General features: G+C 39.1%; 1 protein-coding gene across 1 annotated transcript; it reads right to left on the bottom strand.

Annotated features, from left to right (window-relative positions):
- Positions 1-11088: 11088 nt before the first annotated feature.
- Positions 11089-19713, bottom strand: socs4.L (suppressor of cytokine signaling 4 L homeolog). The gene is made up of 2 exons (XM_018230528.2): positions 19287-19713; positions 11089-12992 (listed from the first exon to the last, which is right to left on the bottom strand). Exon 2 carries the CDS (start codon positions 12920-12922, stop codon positions 11615-11617), a length of 1308 nt encoding a protein of 435 aa, XP_018086017.1. The 5' UTR covers positions 12923-12992; positions 19287-19713; the 3' UTR covers positions 11089-11614.
- Between the last annotated feature and the right edge of the window lie 1389 nt (positions 19714-21102).

Below are 21102 nucleotides of genomic sequence, written 5' to 3'. Positions count from 1 at the left end.
TTTAAACTGTTGTGCTTTTGCATGCCTTCGCACAATTAAGTTTTCTATTTCTTCCATTCACATAAATAAATCAGAGAAAAATATCTGATTTGACGGTTGTAAGGTAGACAAAACCTATAGAGCAGTCTAAAAAAAGCTAGTACCAGTACAGGGTTCATATGAGTTTATTAGTAGCTAAGGATATGTAATCACAAGGGCTTGTGAATGTATTTGCCCTATGCACTCCACCTCATGGCAACCCAGAACTATGAATAGTGATGAAAGCAGAAAAAAATAGGTCAAGACTAAGTTTAGTGCTGTTGAGGGGTCCTCTTTACTTCATGTAATGGTTATTGTTTCTTTTTACTGTATATGTATTCTTGTTTATTTACTGCATGGCTGCACCCATTTATTGTACAACATAGCGGAATATGTTGGTGGTTTTATAAATATTTGTCAATTAAATTGTACTCTCTACAAAAGCAATGCAACCCCCTTCGATCGGCTCAGAACACTGGAGAGATAAGCTTGGAGTGGGTTAGGGTGACTGGGGTGGCATCGGGTCTGCTGTAACACAGCTAGTTACAAAACAGCTCACCTGTCCTTGGTGACTTATTTTAAAGAATGTTACATCATTTACTTCCCAATTACATTACAAAACTGCAAGATGTCACTGCAGTACAAGAAAAACCTGAATTACTAGGATACAGATGAGTCTATTTTCACAAGTTAGGGGTGGAGTGGGTAGTGGTTAAGGGATGGTTTGGAACAAAAGAGACCGGGTAAATTTAAGTTTAGAGGAAAAGGAAGTATATCCTGAAGTATATTCTTTTAAAAAGGTATAATGCATTTAAGTGGGTGTTTTCCCTGATTTTGTTTCTAAGATTGTATACCATACTTTTGTCCTGATGTTCCCAAAAATAACTGTTTGTCCTCTGTAAATGTTATTATTAATGAAATTAAAAGGTTTAAAATATAAGGCAGATGCATATTTTGCCTTGGTTCTGTCTGTAAATAGTCAAGTCCAATTAGTCTGCACTTCATACAGCCATGCACCAGTCACTTATTGGTTTAGGTTGTGCATGTGACTGTCACAGAGGTCTTGCCCCCCCCCCCCCACAGTGTAACATTAATGCTGAAATGCTTAACCCTTGTCATACTTAAAGGAGAAGTAAAGACTTGCAGCACTTGGGGGTGCCAAAAGTTAGGCCCCCCCCAAGTGATTGTAGTTTCTTAAAGGAAAACTATACCCCCAAAATGAATACTTAAGCAACAGATAGTTTATATCAAATTGAATGACATATTAAAGAATCTTACCAAACTGGAATATATAGTTACATAAATATTGCCCTTTTACATCTTTTGCCTTGAACCACCATTTCGTGACTCTATCTGTGCTGCCTCAGAGATCACCTGACCAGAAATACTACAACACTAACTGTAACAGGAAGAAGTGAGGAAGCAAAAGGCAGAACTCTGTCTGTTAATTGGCTCATGTGACCTTACATGTGGTTTGTATGTGTACACAGTGAATCTTACGATCTCAGGGGGCGGCCCTTATTTTTTAAAATGGCAATTTTCTATTTATGATTACCCAATGGCACATACTACTAAAAAAGTATATTATTATGATAATGGTTCATTTACATGAAGCAGGGTTTTACACATGAGCTGTTTTACTCAGTATCTTTTAATAGAGACCTACATTGTTTGGGGGGTATAGTTTTCCTTTAACTGAAACCCCGGGCCAGTGCTCTTATCAGCAGAAAACGGCACCGGCCCAGTGTTATACCATTGAGCACCAAGGAGAGATCTTCTTCAGTATTCCTCCTCCACGCATGCGTTTGTCACTGATATAACCCCGGGCTGGTGCAGTTTTCTTCTGATAGGAGCACCGGTCAGGAGTTTCAGATAAGTAACTACAATCACTTGGGTGCCTAACATTTGGCACCACCAAGTGCTGCAAGCCTTTCCTTCTCCTTTAACTCCTAGTCATAATCCTTGTTACTTTCCTTATCAGTGTTTCTTCCTGACTAAAATAAACTTTTGTAGTGATAGACCAGCAGGTACTCAGAGACTTTGTGAATTCAAGCCCTTACTCCCTGCCACAGTCCAAATTATGGTTTTGATAACAGATATGTGAAAACATAGTCAGTCATATTCTTGATAGGGGGATTTTGGACCTTAAGGGCCCCTAACAATAATTTTCAAATGCTAATAAACCCCCATAACAAATACAAGGCTTATATTCCATAGGCAGAGCAGAGCACACACAGGCAAAGTATGGCACACACAGGGAGCATAGGGAAGGCAAAGTATGGAACACCCAAGGAGAATAGGGCAGGCATAGGACATGCAGAGTATGGTACACCCAAGGAGAATAGGGCAGGCATAGTATGGCACACACTGGGAGCATAGGACAGGCAGAGTATGGCACAGCCAAGGAGCATAGGACAGGCAGAGTATGGCACACACACAGGGAGCATAGGATATGCATAGTATGGCACACACAGGGAGCATAGGACAGGCAGAGTATGGCACACCCAAGAAACACAGTACAGGCAGAATATGGCACACACATGGAGCATAGGACAGGCATAGTATGGCACACACATAGAGCATACTACAGACAGGGTATGGCACACACAGGGAGCATAGGGCAGGCAGAGTATCGCACATACAGGCAGAGTAGGGCAGACAGAGTATGGCACACAAAGGGAAAGCAGAACAGAGCAGGAGACAGGGAAACCTATCAGGACCACTCTAAGATGTACTACGTACAATGACACAGTGCTGGTTCCCCTTCAGCAGTTTGAATGAGTGTTAACAGGTGAACAATGTGGGCAGTTTCAATCTGGGTCTGAGGTGTGAACAGTACATGGCTTTAGGGGTGTGAACAATAGAGGTATTACAAATGTGAATAATGCAGGGGGATTACATGTGTGAACAATACACTGGATTACTATCTGAATTTGAGGTGTAAACAATGCAGGGGCCAGTTACTCGCTGTACTGATACCTTTAAAGTTTACACAAGGTAAGCAGACACAGCAGGCAGACTTTTATGTGGGGGGCCACACAAGGGGGGTTGCACAACAGTGTAAAATAGATAGTGTGTACTGGTCAGTCCCTGTAATGCAAGCCAGTTGCACTATTTTATTATTTCTATAGCTGTAATGCAAGCCAGTTGCATTATTTCTGTGCAGAAAGTGCTGTATGAAAGTCGAGACGAGTGATGTCAATTGCAGTGTTCTGTTTCCAGGTATCAAGTACGTGGAAGTAAAGACAGGCACATAGATGAAGTATTCCTAAACAAGTGGGGAGTGGATGGAAGTGACATCAGACGCAAAGTTGCTTTGACTGGAACTTCTCTTTGTTTTTGAAGTGTATGGTAATGGCATGCGCACTTATTATCCCCTGGCTACATACAGTCTCTGTGACAACACATACCTGCTCTGACTCCATAGTGGGTACCTGAGTCCCTGGCTCTAAGAGGCGGCTGTTCATTAAAGTCACATTGTATCCTTTATAAGCCAAGCCAGTCCTGAGAAGTGATGCAGACTGTCAGAACATGAAATCAGGGTTAGTCGTAGCACAGTTGCAGACCTGAAGCAAGAAGGTGCTGTGCAGAAATCAAATCACATAAAATAAAATGAATTGTATTTATTTATTTTTCCTGTTCTCTCCCCCCACAGGACAGTAAAGCAACTGAGGAGTTGAGGCGAACTTCAACTTATATAAAGGGAGGAGTAGTTTTACTTATTCTGTCCTGCCTGCCAAGGTGAAGGAATACCTACCCATAGCATCTGTGCTCAATGTGCTCTAACTTCATAGGGAAAAAAGTGCAAGAGTAATTTTATAAACTGTATCAATTGCTTACAAACAATTCAAACCATAATGTTCTACAATTCTTATGTCAATCATAGAAACATAGCTGTTATCTCCTGAAAACAGTTTAATCATGAAATAGAATACCAAGCTATTACATGGATGTTTCTATATCTCTGTTCCATATCAAATGCAAATGTCAATGTTCTTCAGAATATTAAAATGTTTTAAAGCTTATAGAAATATAGAAGTGCTTTGTCTCTATGGATTATTAGAGATAGGATTGTCAGAAAGAAAAATAACATGAGCCTGCTGTGAGGTGAAAGGAAATCTGCCTACATTTGCAATGGCAAGGTCTCTAAAGGTCACTGTTTCACAGGAAGGAAATTGTCATTACATTACTTGATCTATAAAAACGAGTGGAGCAGTGGCAAGCCAGGAAGCTGATAATTTGATTTATCATCCTAATGGAAGTGGTTCATAAATAAATAATTGCAGAGGCTATTTATCTTTCCTGTAAAACAATTGAAAGAGAAAGAACATTCAATGAGTCTATGGAAGATATCTGTTGGCTTCCGTACTTATTAGAAACAGACAACGGTCTGTCATATCTGTAAGTATAGCCCTGAAGCAGATGTGAAACTGCTCCACTGATTCTCCTATGTTCCTTGTATTCTCCATACTGCACTTATCTGGAAACCCGTTATCCAGAAAGATCAGAATTACAGAAAGCCGTCTCCCATGTACTCAATTTTATCCAAGTAATCCTTTTTTTTCTGTAATAATAAAACAATGTCTTGTACTTGACCCCAACTAGGATATTCTTAATCCTTACTGGAGGTAAATCCAGCCTACTGGTTTTATTTAATCTTTACATTCATTTTCAAGTAGTCCTAATGTATGAATATCCAAATTATGGAAAGATCCATTATCTGGAAAACCCCAGGTTACAAGATTCTGGATAAACCTGTACTGCCAACTAACAACCCCACTGGGGTATACGCTACACCAGGAAATTTGAGCTTTCTGACAACACATGCACATTTAAAACAGCAGACACTGCACATTTATTTAAATTTCTGGACCCTAAGTCGTATAACAAACAAAACGTAATGTATTATTTATTAAATCAATCGAAATTTATTAATATAATCAAAAAGTATTATTTATTAAATCAATCGAAATGTATTAAAAAAATAGAATTTTCAAAACTCGGATGAATAGAATCAACCCGAAATTTTGTAAAACAACTTAAATCGAATTTGAATAACTCCATAGTTGAATTTGACAGTTTTGACCATAAAAAAACTCGAAAATTTGAATTTTCAATTTGACCCTTGATAAATCTGGCCCTTAAGGTATGAAGATCCAAATTACGGAAAGATCTGTTATCCGGAAACCCCCAGGTCCCAAGCACTCTGGAAACAGGTCCCATACCTGTATTTATAAAGCACCAAGTATAATTTTCTATTGTTTGTACAAGTAGTAATGCAAACTATAGTTTGTGAATGCACAGAGCATTTTAAATATATAAGTTTAAAAGTTTTCTCATGGAAAGAAATTTTGGTAGCCTCCCCATTCACAAATGTCACCCTCCTCAACTGGGTAAATCAGTAATATTCAACCTGGGGCCTCAGCAATTGCTGAGAACTAAATGCACTAACAAGCATCGTAGAAGTTATAGTTTGTTAATGAAGGGGTAGAGGTTGGAAATCCATGGCATTAAAGGGGTGGCTCACCTTAACGTTAACTTTTGATATGTTATAGAAATCACTGGTCAGTCCTAAACAACTGTTCAATTTGTATTCATTTTTTAATAGTTTTTCAATTATTTGCCTTCTTCTTTTGACTCTTTCCAGCTCTCAAATGGGATTCACTGAACCCTTCTAAGAAACAAGTGCTCTGTACGGCTACATGTTATTACTCATCTTTCTACGCAGACCCTCCCCTATTAGTATTCCAGTCTCTTATTCAATTATTGCATTGTTGCTAGAGTAATTTGGACCCTAGCAACCAGATTGCTGGAATTGCAATCTGGAGAGCTGCTGAATAAAAAGCTAAATAATGCAAAAACCACAAAAAATAAAAACCATTGCAAATTATCTCAGAATATCATTCTCTACAGTCTACATCATCAGATGATAATATCTCAAATGTGAACAACCCCTTGAAAGCTGATTAGACTACTTGCAAATGTATGTAACTCTTTTAGCCTAATGAAAGTGTTTGTGTTTTGTGTTTAATGTATTTTTATTGAAGTAATTTTGTGGCCAAAAGACCCCCTTACACAATCTTCACAATTCTCCGCTATCTTGAGCATGCTAAAAACTGTAGTTTAAAGCACACTAAAGAGAAAAAATATCAGGCTGCAAATCTGTAATTTAGAAAAAGCGATTCAGCTTCTAGTAGTTTTCAAAGTCATTTTGTTACTTTGTTCCAAGTATAGGCAATTTTTGGACTCTGGTTCCTGCAGAACTACAAATAATTCAACTCTTGAACTCAGCTGGAGAAAGCTGCCATTTTCCAGCATTTACAGTAGGGGTCTCTGAACTTTTGTTACCCGTGACACACATTCCAATGTGAAAAGAGAGTGGGAGAGCAAATTAAGTAAATTTGCTAGGGGTTGCCGATTTTGGGCTGTGAATGGCTATTGGTAGACTCAATGTGGATTGTCAGCCTACAGGCAGTTCTGTTTGGCAACACTCATGGTTTTTCTGCATCTAAAGCGTGCCTTCAATCCAGGAATTAAAAAATAAACACCTACTTTAAAGCAATTGGGAGCAACAGTGAATGGGTTGGTGAGCAAATATTTTACACTATAATCCTGATGTCTGCATTGCACTTGATAAGATATACTATGATGATATACTATGATACCCAGCAACAAAGGATTGGTCTTGAGGTTATTTTAACATCATGGAGCAGTGGCGTAACTAGAGTGCACCGGGCCCTTCTGCAAAAAGATCTTCAGAGGGGCCCAGCGTACTCCGATTTCCATTATGCAAACCCTCCCGCCAACTTCACACCCTGCCTCCACCCACTCACCACCTCGTGCCGACTTGCTGCAGGTAAGAGGGGGCTCTTCTTAGCTATAGAGGAAGCAGACTGTGCAGTCTGGAGCCCCCCTTCGACTGCAGGATCTGCTTCCTCTATAGCTGCGCCACTGTCATGGAGGCTATAGACAGCCCACCCCTGATCTGTACTCTTTCATATCATCAGGATTCTGCACTTTGCAGTAAACATCAAAATGATGCCAATTAATAAAGGACTGATTTTGTCTCTAGCTAAAAGAAGGATCCAAGAAATGCAATGCTTCCACTTTTTAGAAATCATTCAGAGACATCTTGTCTGAGACAAGGCTTGTGACGTAAGCCAGACTTGTTTCCTCTCTGATGGACAACAGCTGCAACTCCTTTTAAAATCATTAAACAAAGACATCATTCTTAAAAGCCACAATTGCTTAATAGGTTTAAATTCAGGAAAGAATTGCTCACTGGATCAATAAATCCATTGCTCTGGGACACTGTGCATTTCCTTCTTTTGGACTATAGGATTTCATTTATAGATTGCATCCCAGTCAAATTCATTGAGCCTCATCCTTGAGAATACATTTCTGTTGTGAATAAAGGAACCAAGGTACACGTAATCGAGGCACTCTTTCAGTGCTCTTAATGTGTAGCAACACGGGGTACCATAATCAGGTAGGCGGCATCATTTATCCTTTTACAAATACATATATAAGTGCTATAGGGTTTTTCTCCAAGTGTTTTTACTAGCCGACATTGGTAGTAGAGAAAAAATGGACTAAAAATTCTCTAATGCGCGGACTGTGAACTACCTGCACCAGCGGTAACAGGCAGTTTCCACTGACGCCAGTGAAAGGTGGCAGAACTAGTTTTAGGCACCTCTCTATCATCCTAAAATAACATTTCATTGCAAAGGAATTACAGCCTGTAATAATGTATTGTAAAGGGATAGGTACTTTCTATGTGGATTATTTGACAGTTGTCAAAACCATGCTATGATCACCTGATCCCTGATGAAACAAGATACAGGTATGGGACCTGTTATCCAGAATGCTTGGGATCTGGGGTTTTCTGGATAACGGATCTTTCCTTAATTTGGATCGTCATACATTGTCTACTATAAAATCATGTAAACAAAAAATGGAGTCTATGGGAGACAGCTTTTCTGTAATTCGGAGCTGTATACTTGGTTTTGAGGCAGCATGGGCAAAATTAAGGTCTAGAAGCCCAGAATGACAAATGTTTTTATTTTATTGGTCTAGTGTTATTAGACAAAAGGTTTATAAAGGCTTGGAAACGGTCAAACTTTGTTAATTTTATTGCATTACTGCCAAAGTGACATGCTTTTGAATAACTATATGTGACAATGTTAAGACAATGCATTATTACAGTCTGGATCTAGATCTCAGTCGCATACACCCACTGATATATATTAGGCTAATATATGAAAGGAGCACAAAGCATTCTGTTCATAAAAATGCCCAGCAAGGTACAATATATTTCCCAGAGTGCCCTGTCATACAAGTGACTTCTTACAGCACTTTACTGAATGCGGTGTCTTGCAGTGGTATAAACAACATAATTCCTTCATGTTATGTGATTCATGTCTTTTTCAGATAGGACCCATGTAGTAAGTAATTCATTATTTGCAGGTGCATACCATTTAAAAGAAATGTTTTTGTTTTTTTAAAAAAACAGATTCATGATACTACATGGGTGCACTACATCCATGTCAAGGCAAACCCCATAAGTTCCCAAGAAAATGCCTCTGGTTATTTGTTTATAGGTTGGCACCTCTTGTCTGGTTGCTTTATCTTGTGAAAAGTGGCTGATCCTCCCTCCTGAGGCTTTTTAATTGATGCATGTCATAACACCATGGGGTTACAGCACCTCCCAAATTAATGTCTTTATAAATGTGCATTGGTCTTGGAGGCCTCTCAACTATAAAAATTCACAGCAAATAAATCATAATTAGAAAAGCATGGGCCATGCAGATCAATAGCATTCCCACAATATTTTATTAAGCCCCTAGAATGCTCCCACAACCCTCTTGTACTTTAGATGGAAAATATGACTACTCCTTTGAAATGAGGTTATTCAGTTGGTTTTATGTAGAAAAGGCAAATAAACACTATCTGAACTTGCAAAAATAAATCTACATAAATATAAATCTATATATTTATATATTATTATTTTTTTTTACGCAGATATACCTGATTCCACAAACTGAAAGGAAACCAGTGAGGATCCATGCTCACTGGTACCAGTTCTCCATCCTCCCTATGCTCACAGTGTAATGCAACCCTTTTCTCACCTTGGTCTATTGTTAAGTGATAAATTTTGTGCACATATTTTTTTTTCTTTTGGATAGCAGAGGGACTTCGGTCCCAGAATCTATCACTTCACAATGGAACAAGTTGAGAGCATTACATTGTGCGCCTAAAAGGGTGGGGGACTGGTCCCAGAGAACAGAGATCATATCATGGTTTCCTTTCAATCTGTGGAATTAGGTATGTCTGAGTGAAACATTTTTATTTATATTTGGAAATTGAGATAGTGTTTATGCATTTTTTTTTTAACAAAAGCCAATTGAATGAGCCCATGTCAAAAAGTTCTTCACAACTGCTGCTTTTCTCACATATAATATTGAAGAAGGAGTTGGAGCTATAAAATTAGATAAGCATTTTTTAATTATTCCTTCCTTTAGACATTATTATAACATGTGGGCGTTTTATAAATCATTAAACTATTATTCTGCCCTAAGTTAAATTCTACAGCTCTGTCCCACAGAGAATGATGGGTTGAAGAGCAGAGGACTGGATGAACTGTGCTATAAAAAAAACCTAGGATTAGGTTCATCTTCATTAAATGAAGAATATTTTTAGCATAACTGCATACGTTAGTAGAGGAAGGCTACATAGTTTTAGGAATGCACACAATCCACTTTTTATAGATTTGTCCTAAATCCTAAACTAAAATCTTCATTTGCATATTAGGGATCCGAGGAAGACGGAAGTGGATCGATCTGTGATGCTCACTGGTATAACCCCAGGCCGGTGCAGTTTTCTGCTGATAGGAGCACCGGCCCGGGGTTTCAGGTAAGTCAATACAATCACTTGGGGGTGCTTAAAATTTGGCACCCCCAAGTGCAATATCACTTTCCTTCTACTTTAAAATGCATCAGTTAATAGTGTTGCTCCAGTAGAATTCTGCACTGAATTTTTTTTTAAAAGAGCAAACAGATTTTTATTTAATTTGAAAAATTGGCAAGGGGCTAGACATGATGTCCATTTCCCAGGTGACTCCAAACCATGTGACTTGTGCTCTGATAAACCTCAGTCACTCTTTACTGCTACGCTGCAAGTTGGTGTGATATCACCCCTCCCCCCCTCAACAGAACAATGGCAGATAACCAGAAAGCAGCTGACACCTCTGCTGAAGGATTAGTTTGCATTGATAAAAAGTAGAAAAAGTAGTTTTTCCAGCTTGGGTGCTATTCTCATGTCTACCACTATGTGGGGTAGGAAGCATGACTTGGGTTGTGGTGAAATGCAATGCGAAGGGGAGACAAAATAGTTGACTCAAAGCAGTTCCATCCTGAAGTGCCGACTACTTCTCAAAGCTCAGAATCAGGCTCAATGCACTGAGATAGCTGCCCCCATTCCAATATTATAGCTAAAGTAAAATACATTTGTTGGTTAAAGAATAACATTTTAAATGGTAGAGTGAATTGTTTGAAATGTAAAGAGTGTAATTTAGAAATAAAAAGTAAACCATAAAAACCATGACAGAATCCTTTTAATAAGCCAGCTACAAACCTCATCCTTGTTATGCCAAGTTCCTCTGCATTTTTTTTCATGAAAAACTTTTATGCTGATTTTTTCCCCTTAGGAATCTGAGCAATAATGGCAATTTTCCTTGTGGTTTTTTGTTTTTTTTTCACACTATTAATTTTCTTACAATTTTTCAAATTTGTGTCTGGGTTTTGCTCTTCTGCCCTGATGGAGGGGTAAATTATAATCCATGCTCAGGACTGAAAATTTTGGGGGAAAAAGACATTTTCTGAAAAAGAGTTTTCTGAATGTTAGCAAATCTGTGCCAAGGACATTTTGCAGCAGCTTCTTTCTTATATAAACAAAACAATAATTACACATTTTGTGTAAATAAAATTTGTGTTTTTTCAAAAATCACAAAAGGAGCTGGAAAAAAATCCATAATAATTTCCAGTAACAAGATGAATTGTCAGGAAACACAAATATGTTGAGATTATTTATTTTGTTCTGCTTTGGAAAACTATATGTTATACACTGCTATTGTGTTGATGCATCACCATGTATAGAAACTGTGGATACTGGAAATTAAAGTGCATAGGTATTGGAAAAGAACATTGTATGGACAGTGCAAAACAGCTTCTTAACAAGTCCGATTTGTAAACTAAGGTAACTAACTAAGACAGTGTCTTTCATAATCTATACATTTGCTAACAAAGACACGAACAATATATTTTGCATGTCCCTCTCTCTAAAAAGGGTTTCAGTTTTGAGTAACATATTAACTACCATTCAGGTAAATAAGAGTTCAGTATTAAAATAAGGTAGCAGTTACAAAGGATTATGGGAAGACCACTGCAAAGCAGAGTTCCATCAAGGCCGAGAAATGTATTTAATAAACCCATTTGCTATTTTGGAAGCCAGCATTCACAGGCTACCTTGGCAACAGGGTTGGGTTAAAAAAATGAAGATAATATATTCTTATACATCGTGTTATTTGCTTATGAAAGCTCTAAAATCGTTTCGTGTTTCGTTGTTCTGGTACATCCACTCGCCGAACCCGCACTTTGGACTTATAGTGGTACTCCTTTAAATACAGTTTCATGGAAGAAGGGACGGGGAGAGCATCAATCCCATCATAACTTGTACAGCTACAGATGGCAGCTCTGCATATGTGCTGAAGGGTAAAGGGAAAAGTTCTGTTTAAAGGGCTAGAAAGGAGAGGTTCAAAGAACATACAAGAGCTTGGGTCTTTATAATGTTCTAACAAGCCAGTAACATTGGGAGCATGAAATACACATGGATCATGAGCATCAAAACTAAAATTGTGATTCCATTGTTCAATCCGAGCATGTAATGAGCGACTGTAGCGTCTGAAACTAACAGAAAACAAATAATCTTCTTGTGCAGAATCTCGAAGTAAAAAAGTGCCCTCTGGTTTCCCTTCCAAGAGAGCCTCTGCTGCATACCTATCCATTACGCCCCAATAACATGGATTGTTATTGATCTGAAAGAGGTCTGGGACAAGACAATGGACATAGTCAATCTGGGTATGGTATTTTGGAGGAGTTTCTGCCTGAAAGCTCTCATCATCTGTTTCCCACTTTGGCTTGTACCTTTTTCTGGAACTAGAACACAATGTGACAGCTTCATCATCTGAATCAAGGTCACTGTCCTCCTTGATGCTTCTAGCACCTTTGGTAGCAAGTGATTCTACATTACCAATGTTCACTATACAAGATGTGGCATGTCCATCTAACAAACAGTCCGCACCACCATCGGAATTCTGGTCTTGAACCTGGATTTCCTTGCCATCAAGATCGAAGCCATCATTGATTACCCTTTCCTCCTTACTCTGACTCACTGGTGCTGTGTGTCTTTTAATTAAATGCCATCGATAAGCCAGATCTGACTTGGGGGGAAAGGGGCACTTGTCTAGCATCAACTCACTTATGTGAATTTTTCGTTTGGAAGTCAGAGCAGAGGCGTGTCGATTGCTGCAAGTTTTGATGGGAAAACACTGTCCCACAGCATCCTGCAACTTTTGTTTCAGAGACCGCCCTAACATTTTATGTCCACATCGATCCAAATCAAGTTCAATAGAAGTGCAGCTGTGCTTTCTTTCTTGGCTTCGAGAGGAACAATCCTCATCTTCTAGCACATTTATGGCATCCCCATCAGATGAGTGTGCACTCTTATTCAACCAAGAAAGTTTCTTGCCACTCCAGACATACCCATCTTTTCTGTCTGCACTTCGACTGCGGCTGCTCTTTGGCCTGACATCAAGATCATTGAGTTTATCCTCAATATTTTCAGCCATGATAAACCAAGAGACCTTCCCGTCTGATGAATGGCGAACTTGCTCTTCTGCTCTAGTTTCAATTAGGGAACTGGAAAGAGAACATCCAGAATGTAATTTGATATAATACTTTACATATTTACATACTTTAACTTTATATTTTCTACATTTACCCAACATTACTTGTTTATAATTTATTAATAATGCAGGCTCCATAGCTGCCTTCAACATAAGTCTGATCCACATCCACAATGTATACAATATTTAAAAGCTAATTTGCACAAGTATAATTTAGCAGCTATGTCTGCAAATTAGCCATTTTATCTTCTAAACACAAAAATGAATTGTAATAATGTCCCTTTATTAACATGTAATTATAAAGCACAAACATATTCAGCAGTGCTGTACTATACATGGGCGTACAATAAACACACAAATTACATACAAAACAACCAATAAATCACAGCCAGCACAAAAATCATGCTTTAGCTGCTATGTTTTTTAGGTTTTATACCTTTTTATTGATGGCAGGCTTCACAATACACAATGCCCCCACACACACACACACACACACACACAAAAAAAAGTGGCAAGCAGAGAAAAAAAATTGAGCCAGCAGGCAAAAATATGTGCCTCCTCCACCTCTCCAATTATCGCAGTTTTAACAGAAGCCAATAGGAGTGCTTCTGCAAATAAAGTGTGCAGTCTTAATGAATTTGAGATGAAAATTTCTAACATGGAGAACGTGGTGGGAGCCATGCGATTCGGCCCAGCAAAAAAGGGCCTGGTGAATATACTATAATACAGTACAGCAGTATTCACCAGTCTCCACATCAAATTCTCAACCCGGACAAACTGGGGCAAAGCAGACAAGTAAATATTCAGTGGGAGGCTTATAGGTATCCCTGTCTCCTGCTCTACTCGGTCTGTGCCTGCCATGCACTGCCTGCCCTACACTGCATTGTGTGAAAACCAAGAATGTGCCAGGGTATTATAATCTTTTAAATATTGAAGGAATATGCTTTGGATTGATTTAAAATTGAATCAAACACTCTACTAGTCCCACCCTTCTGTTCCACTTCCTGCTGGCTGAATTCTCTGGGTTTGCAGGGGAGCCGGCAGAATTCATGGCGCACACTGCACTGTAGGCTGACCTAATAGGGAACGGAAGGCTGTCTTTGCTTGTGTGACTGCAGGGTTGTGATTGGCTAACCCTGCCTACTGTGCTTCTGCAGGAACTATTAGGACACGCCCACCCTTCATTTGAAACAAACAGGGACAGTAGCAAATTTATAGGGCCATTTTTGAAGACAATATAATATTACAGCCCAAAGTAAAACCAATACTATATATTATTCATTATTGCCTACAATAATTTTTCACTTGTGATAACATAGGTGTGATTTAAGGTAGGTGTGTTTTAAAAACCGGGCATGGGCAAACTTGTTTCCATAATAACCTTGTGAGTGAATATTGTGTTTCAAGCTAATGAAATCAACACCTCAGCACTGTGGCGCAAATCCTCTGAAAGTATAGAAAGCTCATGAAATATTACTAAGAGCTGAGCTCATTCATAAATCCACAATCCATTATCAGCTTTCTAACAAACTGCTTTAGTGCCTCAGTTTTTAATCAACTAAGAGTTTTTAGCTTTTCTTTTTTAGTTTTTTTTTTTGCTTTTTGCTGACTATTATGTTTAGCTAGGAAAGATTAAACCTGCTGATCTATTTGACATGTTCCTGTATTTATTGGATATTACCCAGTGTATTAAAGAACGAGAGGAAACATCCATTAGATTCCCTAGGCTTTGTCATGATAAAGCTGGCATGTGATTCTGGGATAGGTTAGAAAACAGCTGCTTATAACTGGTTAGAAATCCTTCTGTGTCAGTTTATTCAAGAAAATGTAAGAGAAGATGAATACCGTGCAATGAAAAGAATTTACCTAAGCCAAAGTGACACTTTACTTCATTGTGAGGACTTTATGGAGTAGCGCATCTTAAAATAAACTCGGTATATAGGCCTTAAACAACTGGGGGGCATAAAAATCACTGGCACATAAGCTTTCACTTTTACAACCCTGGTGTAGACAGAATACAATCTGCAGTCCTCCTTTTGTTTTTTGTTTTTTAATTATTTACTTTTTTTGTGCTGCATCAGTAAACAGAATATAATTTGCTGACTTGTTGATAGAGATTAACAACCACAAACTGTCAAGAAATCAGAATGGACGAAGAGAGAGGCTGAATAACATAATAACCAATATCAATATGGAGAACAGAAAAATGTCTATGAAGATTTCCATTTATTCAGGTCATGGTATATCTAGTAGAAGTAAATCTAGAGCAACTGGGCAGCAAAATGTAATGTTTTTTTTGGTTACTTGCCCCAAACAACCATTTCAGTTACATGCTAGGTCTATGAAGAATAAAGAATAGGGAGATTAATAAGAGAGGGAGACTAATAATCCAAAAAACTATTTTAGTACTTTTCAGAATACATTGTGGTGCCCAAAGTTTCAATATAGCAGACCTACAATTCTGAAAACATTATCCAATAAGTTGTAGGTTTCTAACTCTACAACACATGAAGGAACCCTGTAAAATCCTTGTAGGATGCATAAACCTGCTATAGCGTATTATATGTAAAAGAACAATCCTTCTAAACTTACCTGCATACCTTTGAGTCGGAACTGCTCTCTTGCTTGATTCTACAAATACATTTATCATAAAATTACAATTACCATAAACTGTGGCTACTGTAGTAGCACCATATAGCTCTAAAAAAAGATAGAGCAAATTGACTCATTGTGGAAACTACAGACTTGTTTTCTGAAGTGAACTTAGTTTGACAGTATTTAAAGTATAGAGAAAAATACTGCCAACACGGTGGTTATGACGAAACAGGATGTTACTGGGCCCCAGAGCAAATTAATTTTAGTGCCCCGGACATATCCAGAGATTGTCCTGTTTTACCAATATATGTTGAAATTGCTTTTAATTAGGGCCTCGTGGGCCCCACTATACCCCCTAGTGGCAGGGTCTGTTTCCTCTGTAGTTACACCCCTGTAGCACACAAAAACAATTATCACCTAAAGGCTTAATATCTGCATTAGCCATGGCCATGAAACAATTCCTATCTTAAGTCTTCATGCGACTGTAAGCTCTTTTGGACAGGGCCCTCTTTGCCAGTTGTACTGGCTATTGTTTTTAAGTAACCAATGATTACATCCATTTATTGTACAGTGCTGCAGAATATGTTTGCGCTTTATAAATACGTGTTTTAATTTAAGAGGGAGAGGAGTGTATTTCTGTGCATATATCAAAACTACACCAAGAAGTAAGCTTAGTCCAGGTAGATGCATCTTTCCAATATGCATGTACCCAATTTTTTAAAGGGGTGGTTCACCTTTAAGTTAAATTTTTTTACACTATAGAACAATAACGATAAGCAACTTTTCAAGTGGACTTAATTTTTTCTTGTTTATAGTTTTTGAATTATTTGCCATCTTCTTCTGACAGTCACTGACCCCATCTAAAACACAAATGCTCTGTAAGACTACACATTTATTGTTATTGCTACTTTTTATTACTCATCTTACTATTCAGACCTGTCCTATTGCAGTCTCTTATTCAAATCAATGCATCGTTGCTAGGGTCATTTGGACCCTAGCAACCCGATTGATGAAATTGCAAACTGGGAAGTTGCTGAATAAAAAGCTAATTAACTCAAAACCCACAAATAAAAATGAAAACAAATGGGCACATTTTCTCCGAATATCACTCTCTGAATCATAGTAAAAGTTAAGTTAAAGATGAACAACCCCTTTAACTCCTGGCTGTTACTTTTTAAACAATGTTGCAAAAGTCTTAGTTCCCCAGCAAAGACAGGTCTGTTATCAGCTTCCTTGTCTTAAATTGTTTCAAAAGTTTGACCTACCAGGGCAGAGAACAGAATGGTTTCTAAACTGATCCTTTCAGGTTTCTGAGTTGTAGTTCATAAACAGTTGGAGAGCAATAGATGACAAACCCCTACTTTGAGGCTAGCCAAACAGGAATGTGTGCAAATTAAGATTACTATATTATCCAGTAGTTGAAAAAGTAGTAGTACAAGACTGCTATCCAGCTGTTAAAGCTTATTTCCCTAGCAACCAGGCAGAATTTGGAAGGCAGAATGGAAGATAAATTGGAGACAGTATGAACAGAAAGAAAAATGAAAGCCTTGCAGTCAAAGTGTTTATGATAGCTGCTTTTGTAAAGAGGACAGAGGATGCCTAATCAATTTAAAAAAAAAAAAGACCACTTGAAATGTTGCATAGATCATGACATCTGTAGATGAATAGCCCTTAAATAACTGAATTGGCCAAACATTTCTCCTTTGGAGCAACTGACTTTTCTTCTACTTTCTATTGCAATTAATTTGTGCAATCTGATGCATCTACAGTATGTGGATGGCCTAAAGCTGGCCATAGACCCAAAGATCCGATCATACGAGTCCCGACATTTTTCGTCTGACAGAGATCGGTCATTTGGTCGATCAGACAGGTTAGAAAATTTCTGTCGGCTGACTATAATACCTCTGCATGTATTGCTGATCGTACGATTTTCAGTGGGAGACTGTCACCAGCTTTATCGGAACATAACTTTCATACGATTGCTGTCAGGGGCAGAACATCAGCTGATCTGTTCTTTTCTACTTTATTTGATCTGAATGGTTAATGGCAGGTCAGGAGATGGGGAAGTCCGATCGTTCGAAGATTCGAACTATCGAATCTTTGCATCTATGGCCAGCTTAAGTGCAAGCAATCCTTTGCATGGAAATGGGCCCTTGCATTGCCAGCTGGCAGTTTTTAACTCTCTTATTTATTATACTGCTAATACAGTACTACCCTCTTCTTAAATTACAATCAGCAAACATGAGGTCTATCGATTTCATGATAAGTGCCAAGTGAACTAGAAGACTCGCCAGCTCAGACATTATCTTGAATGAAGTGTGGTGACTACTGATCACCTTAAGTAATACTCATCAATTAAAATAAGTACGCTCAGAAACTTTCTGTCTGCCAAGGAGCACATCTTCCAGCTTCTGCATAATACATTCTCTCCTGAATATCTACAGTCACATAACAGTCCATCATATCCCTGAGGGATGCGCAGGAAAACTCTGGTACACATTCTGAACCATTTGTGTACTTTCATCTATTTCCCCACTAGTGGGGCACAGAATATGACTGGCAAATACTGTTGCAGTAAAAAATAAATTCCTATTTACAGCTGAACCATAACAATTTACTATGTATGCATAATGACATCAGCAGATTTCTTTGCAATGTATAGTATTCATTGTATATATAGTTTAATAGAGGTCCTCCTGAGGGCCCTATATGTGACTGGAATCTATATTTTCTGCAACCCTGATGCTGAACTAGTTATATGTACCCTCAGATGCAAGCTATTTAGAGGATATGGTGAGATTTCAATAATAAAAATCAGCTGGAGAGAGCAAGACACCCAGAGTTGAAGTAATTATCATCCATTATATATCAGTTACATCAGAATAATGTACAGTGACAATTTTATTTAACTAAGTACAAAATACAGGTATGGGATATATTATTCAGAATGCTTGGGTAATGGGGTAGTAGCTTTTCCATAACTTGGATCACCATACCGTAAGGCTACTATGATTCATGTAGTTTAGCTAGGATCAAGTACAAGGTACTGTGTTAATATTACTGAGAAAAAAATAAAGCATTTTAATAAACTGCTGAAAATAGATGTACTTCTCTGAGCTTTGTGGATACAATGTTTCTGAACAAGGAATCCCAAACCTGTACGATATTGTAGTTCTATCACAAACAGCAGAAATAAGAATAAGAGAAGTGCAATTGCTTATTCCCAGCAAAGTGAAAGTAATGATATTATCAGACTCATAACTCTGGGTATTGCCAGAGATGATTATGTCTCATTGACTATAAAACCTCAAGATCAACTAGTATAACTGTAGAGTGATTTTCTTTTAATTTGTGATTGTATATATATATATATATATATATATATATATATATATATATATATATATATATTTATATTATAATATATTCTGTAGTCTGATAATGTTTATCTACCCAGTGTCCAGCTGTAGGGATGACTGATCATGTCTGGGACACAAAGAAGCACTGCTGCTGGCGATGAGAATATACATAAAAATAGGCTAAAATCCACAATAATGAGACATACACGACATCCGAACAGAACGGACATAATTAAGGCAAAGGAAATTGCAGCACAAAAGGACCGAGCCCAGCTGTGTTCCCAGGGAGCAGGGGAGGAAAGATAGCCCAGAAAAGGACTCACTGACAGGCATGAGAGGGAGCCATTCCTTACCTTTCCTTGGCAGTAGGACAGAGCCTGGCAATCCTGACCGATTCTATGGAGCCATCGAAAGAAAGAAAGTGCTAATTGTGGCAGCAGAACGGGAGAAGTAGCAGAAGTCGGAGCAGGCAGCAGCCATTTCCTGCCTGTGCACAACTACATTACCCAGACTCAGGCACTTCCCGGCATGCACGGCAGCGGCTATTCTGCTTAACTCCTTAGTCACTCTGCGAGCTGCAGGCTCTGGTTTCTTTCAGCGCATTCTGGTTCCAGTGCAGCAGAAGAGCCAGGGTCAGGGGAGGAGGAGGAGCTGGGGTGGATGTAATAGAAGAACGCTAGACATAATAAAAACCATCAGTAATTAGAATAGTGTTGCTTTCATGAAGCGTTTCCCTAGTGTGGTGCATGTGCAATGGGGAGGGGTAGGTAGATGGTAACAATGTAATGAGTTTTTCAGCTGCAAACAATTCACTTATGGGGAAAGGAATATTATCACTTGTGAATGTAAAATTAATTTATTTGCAGACAATGTCCCCACAAATAACTCCACATCCATGTTCATAAATCAGTACGTTTATGTTTACATACATATTACACATAAGGCTGGATTTACATAGCGGACGCCCCTAGCCCCGCTGCTGTCACCCCTGTCCCCTCCCTTTCATTTGTGCATATGCACAAATTTTCATCATCCGGTCGTGAGCAGGGGTGTTCCGCCAATAAGGCCAGTTGAGGCACTCGCCTCAGGCGAAAGCGCCCCCCTGGTTGCCAGGGGCAGCAAAAATGCCACTCCTGGTAACTAAGAGCTGAACTTCCTGGTTGAAAACTAGTGCAGAGAGCGCAACTGCGACGTGGACCCCCCGACCCCCGTACGGCTCTCAAGGTGAGTGTGATGGGGAGGCGGGGGACTGCAAAAATAAAGGGCCGCCTCGGGTGGCAAATTGGGCAGGATCGCCCCTGGTCGTGAGCACTGGGGATTGGAGCATGGCAAATTTTAAAAACGATTGTATCTCATGATCAGCCCCAGAGCGTCCAAACCAATGTGGGTATGGTTGGGCTTCATGCCGCCCCCTAAAATCCTGCTGCCCTAGGCCCGGGCCTTGATGGTCTTTCCAGAAATCTGGGCCTGATTACACAAGATCCAAAATATCCTGTACATTATATCCCCATAAATGATGCTTAGTGTTGTCATTAGTTAAAATCGGTGCTCAATGATGCAAGTTCCGTCACATTACTTACTTGTGTATTATAATAAATAACATACCTTCTTTTGTCAAATATGAGGATATTAAAAGCAGAGCTGTCAAACGTTCAAGTTGCGTGGTCGGGGGATACTGCGGCACAGAAGTGACGGCATTCACATGTGCGCGACCCATCGCAAAGCCACAGATTTCATGCTGTACATGTGCACATCTCTCTTGCTGATCTGATCTTTTGCCCAAATATCATCCGAAATTGTGGAAAATCTCTGAAACTTGGGGGAATGCTTAGGAGTAACGGGAGACGGTAGGGACAGAGCGCTAAATCAGCTAAATAGAGGGTTCACAGCTCTGTTCTGGGTCGGACTGGGGGGCCCACCGGGACTGCTGTCCAGGGACCCTATTGTGACGCGAAGGCGATGCTCGGTTGGAAAAACTGAATGTCAGGAGTCTGGCACGGCGGGGGCCCAGGTCGGGGCCGACCAGGTTTTTTCCCGGTGTCCTGGCTCTGTTAACAATCCACAAAAAAGTACCACAGAGTTCCATGACCTGTATAAAAGCACTTGGGGGCAAATTCACTAAACGACGAAGCGCCGAACGCTAGCGTGAATGCGCCAGCGTATCGCATT

Source organism: Xenopus laevis, chromosome 8L (assembly GCF_017654675.1).
Source record: "Xenopus laevis strain J_2021 chromosome 8L, Xenopus_laevis_v10.1, whole genome shotgun sequence".
NCBI classification, from domain to species: domain Eukaryota; kingdom Metazoa; phylum Chordata; class Amphibia; order Anura; family Pipidae; genus Xenopus; species Xenopus laevis.
This window is presented reverse-complemented; position numbering and strand designations above follow the sequence as displayed.

Excerpts from the sequence above, each read along its gene's own strand:
- socs4.L (XM_018230528.2), bottom strand. The coding sequence starts at position 12,922 with ATGGCTGAAAATATTGAGGATAAACTCAATGATCTTGATGTCAGGCCA.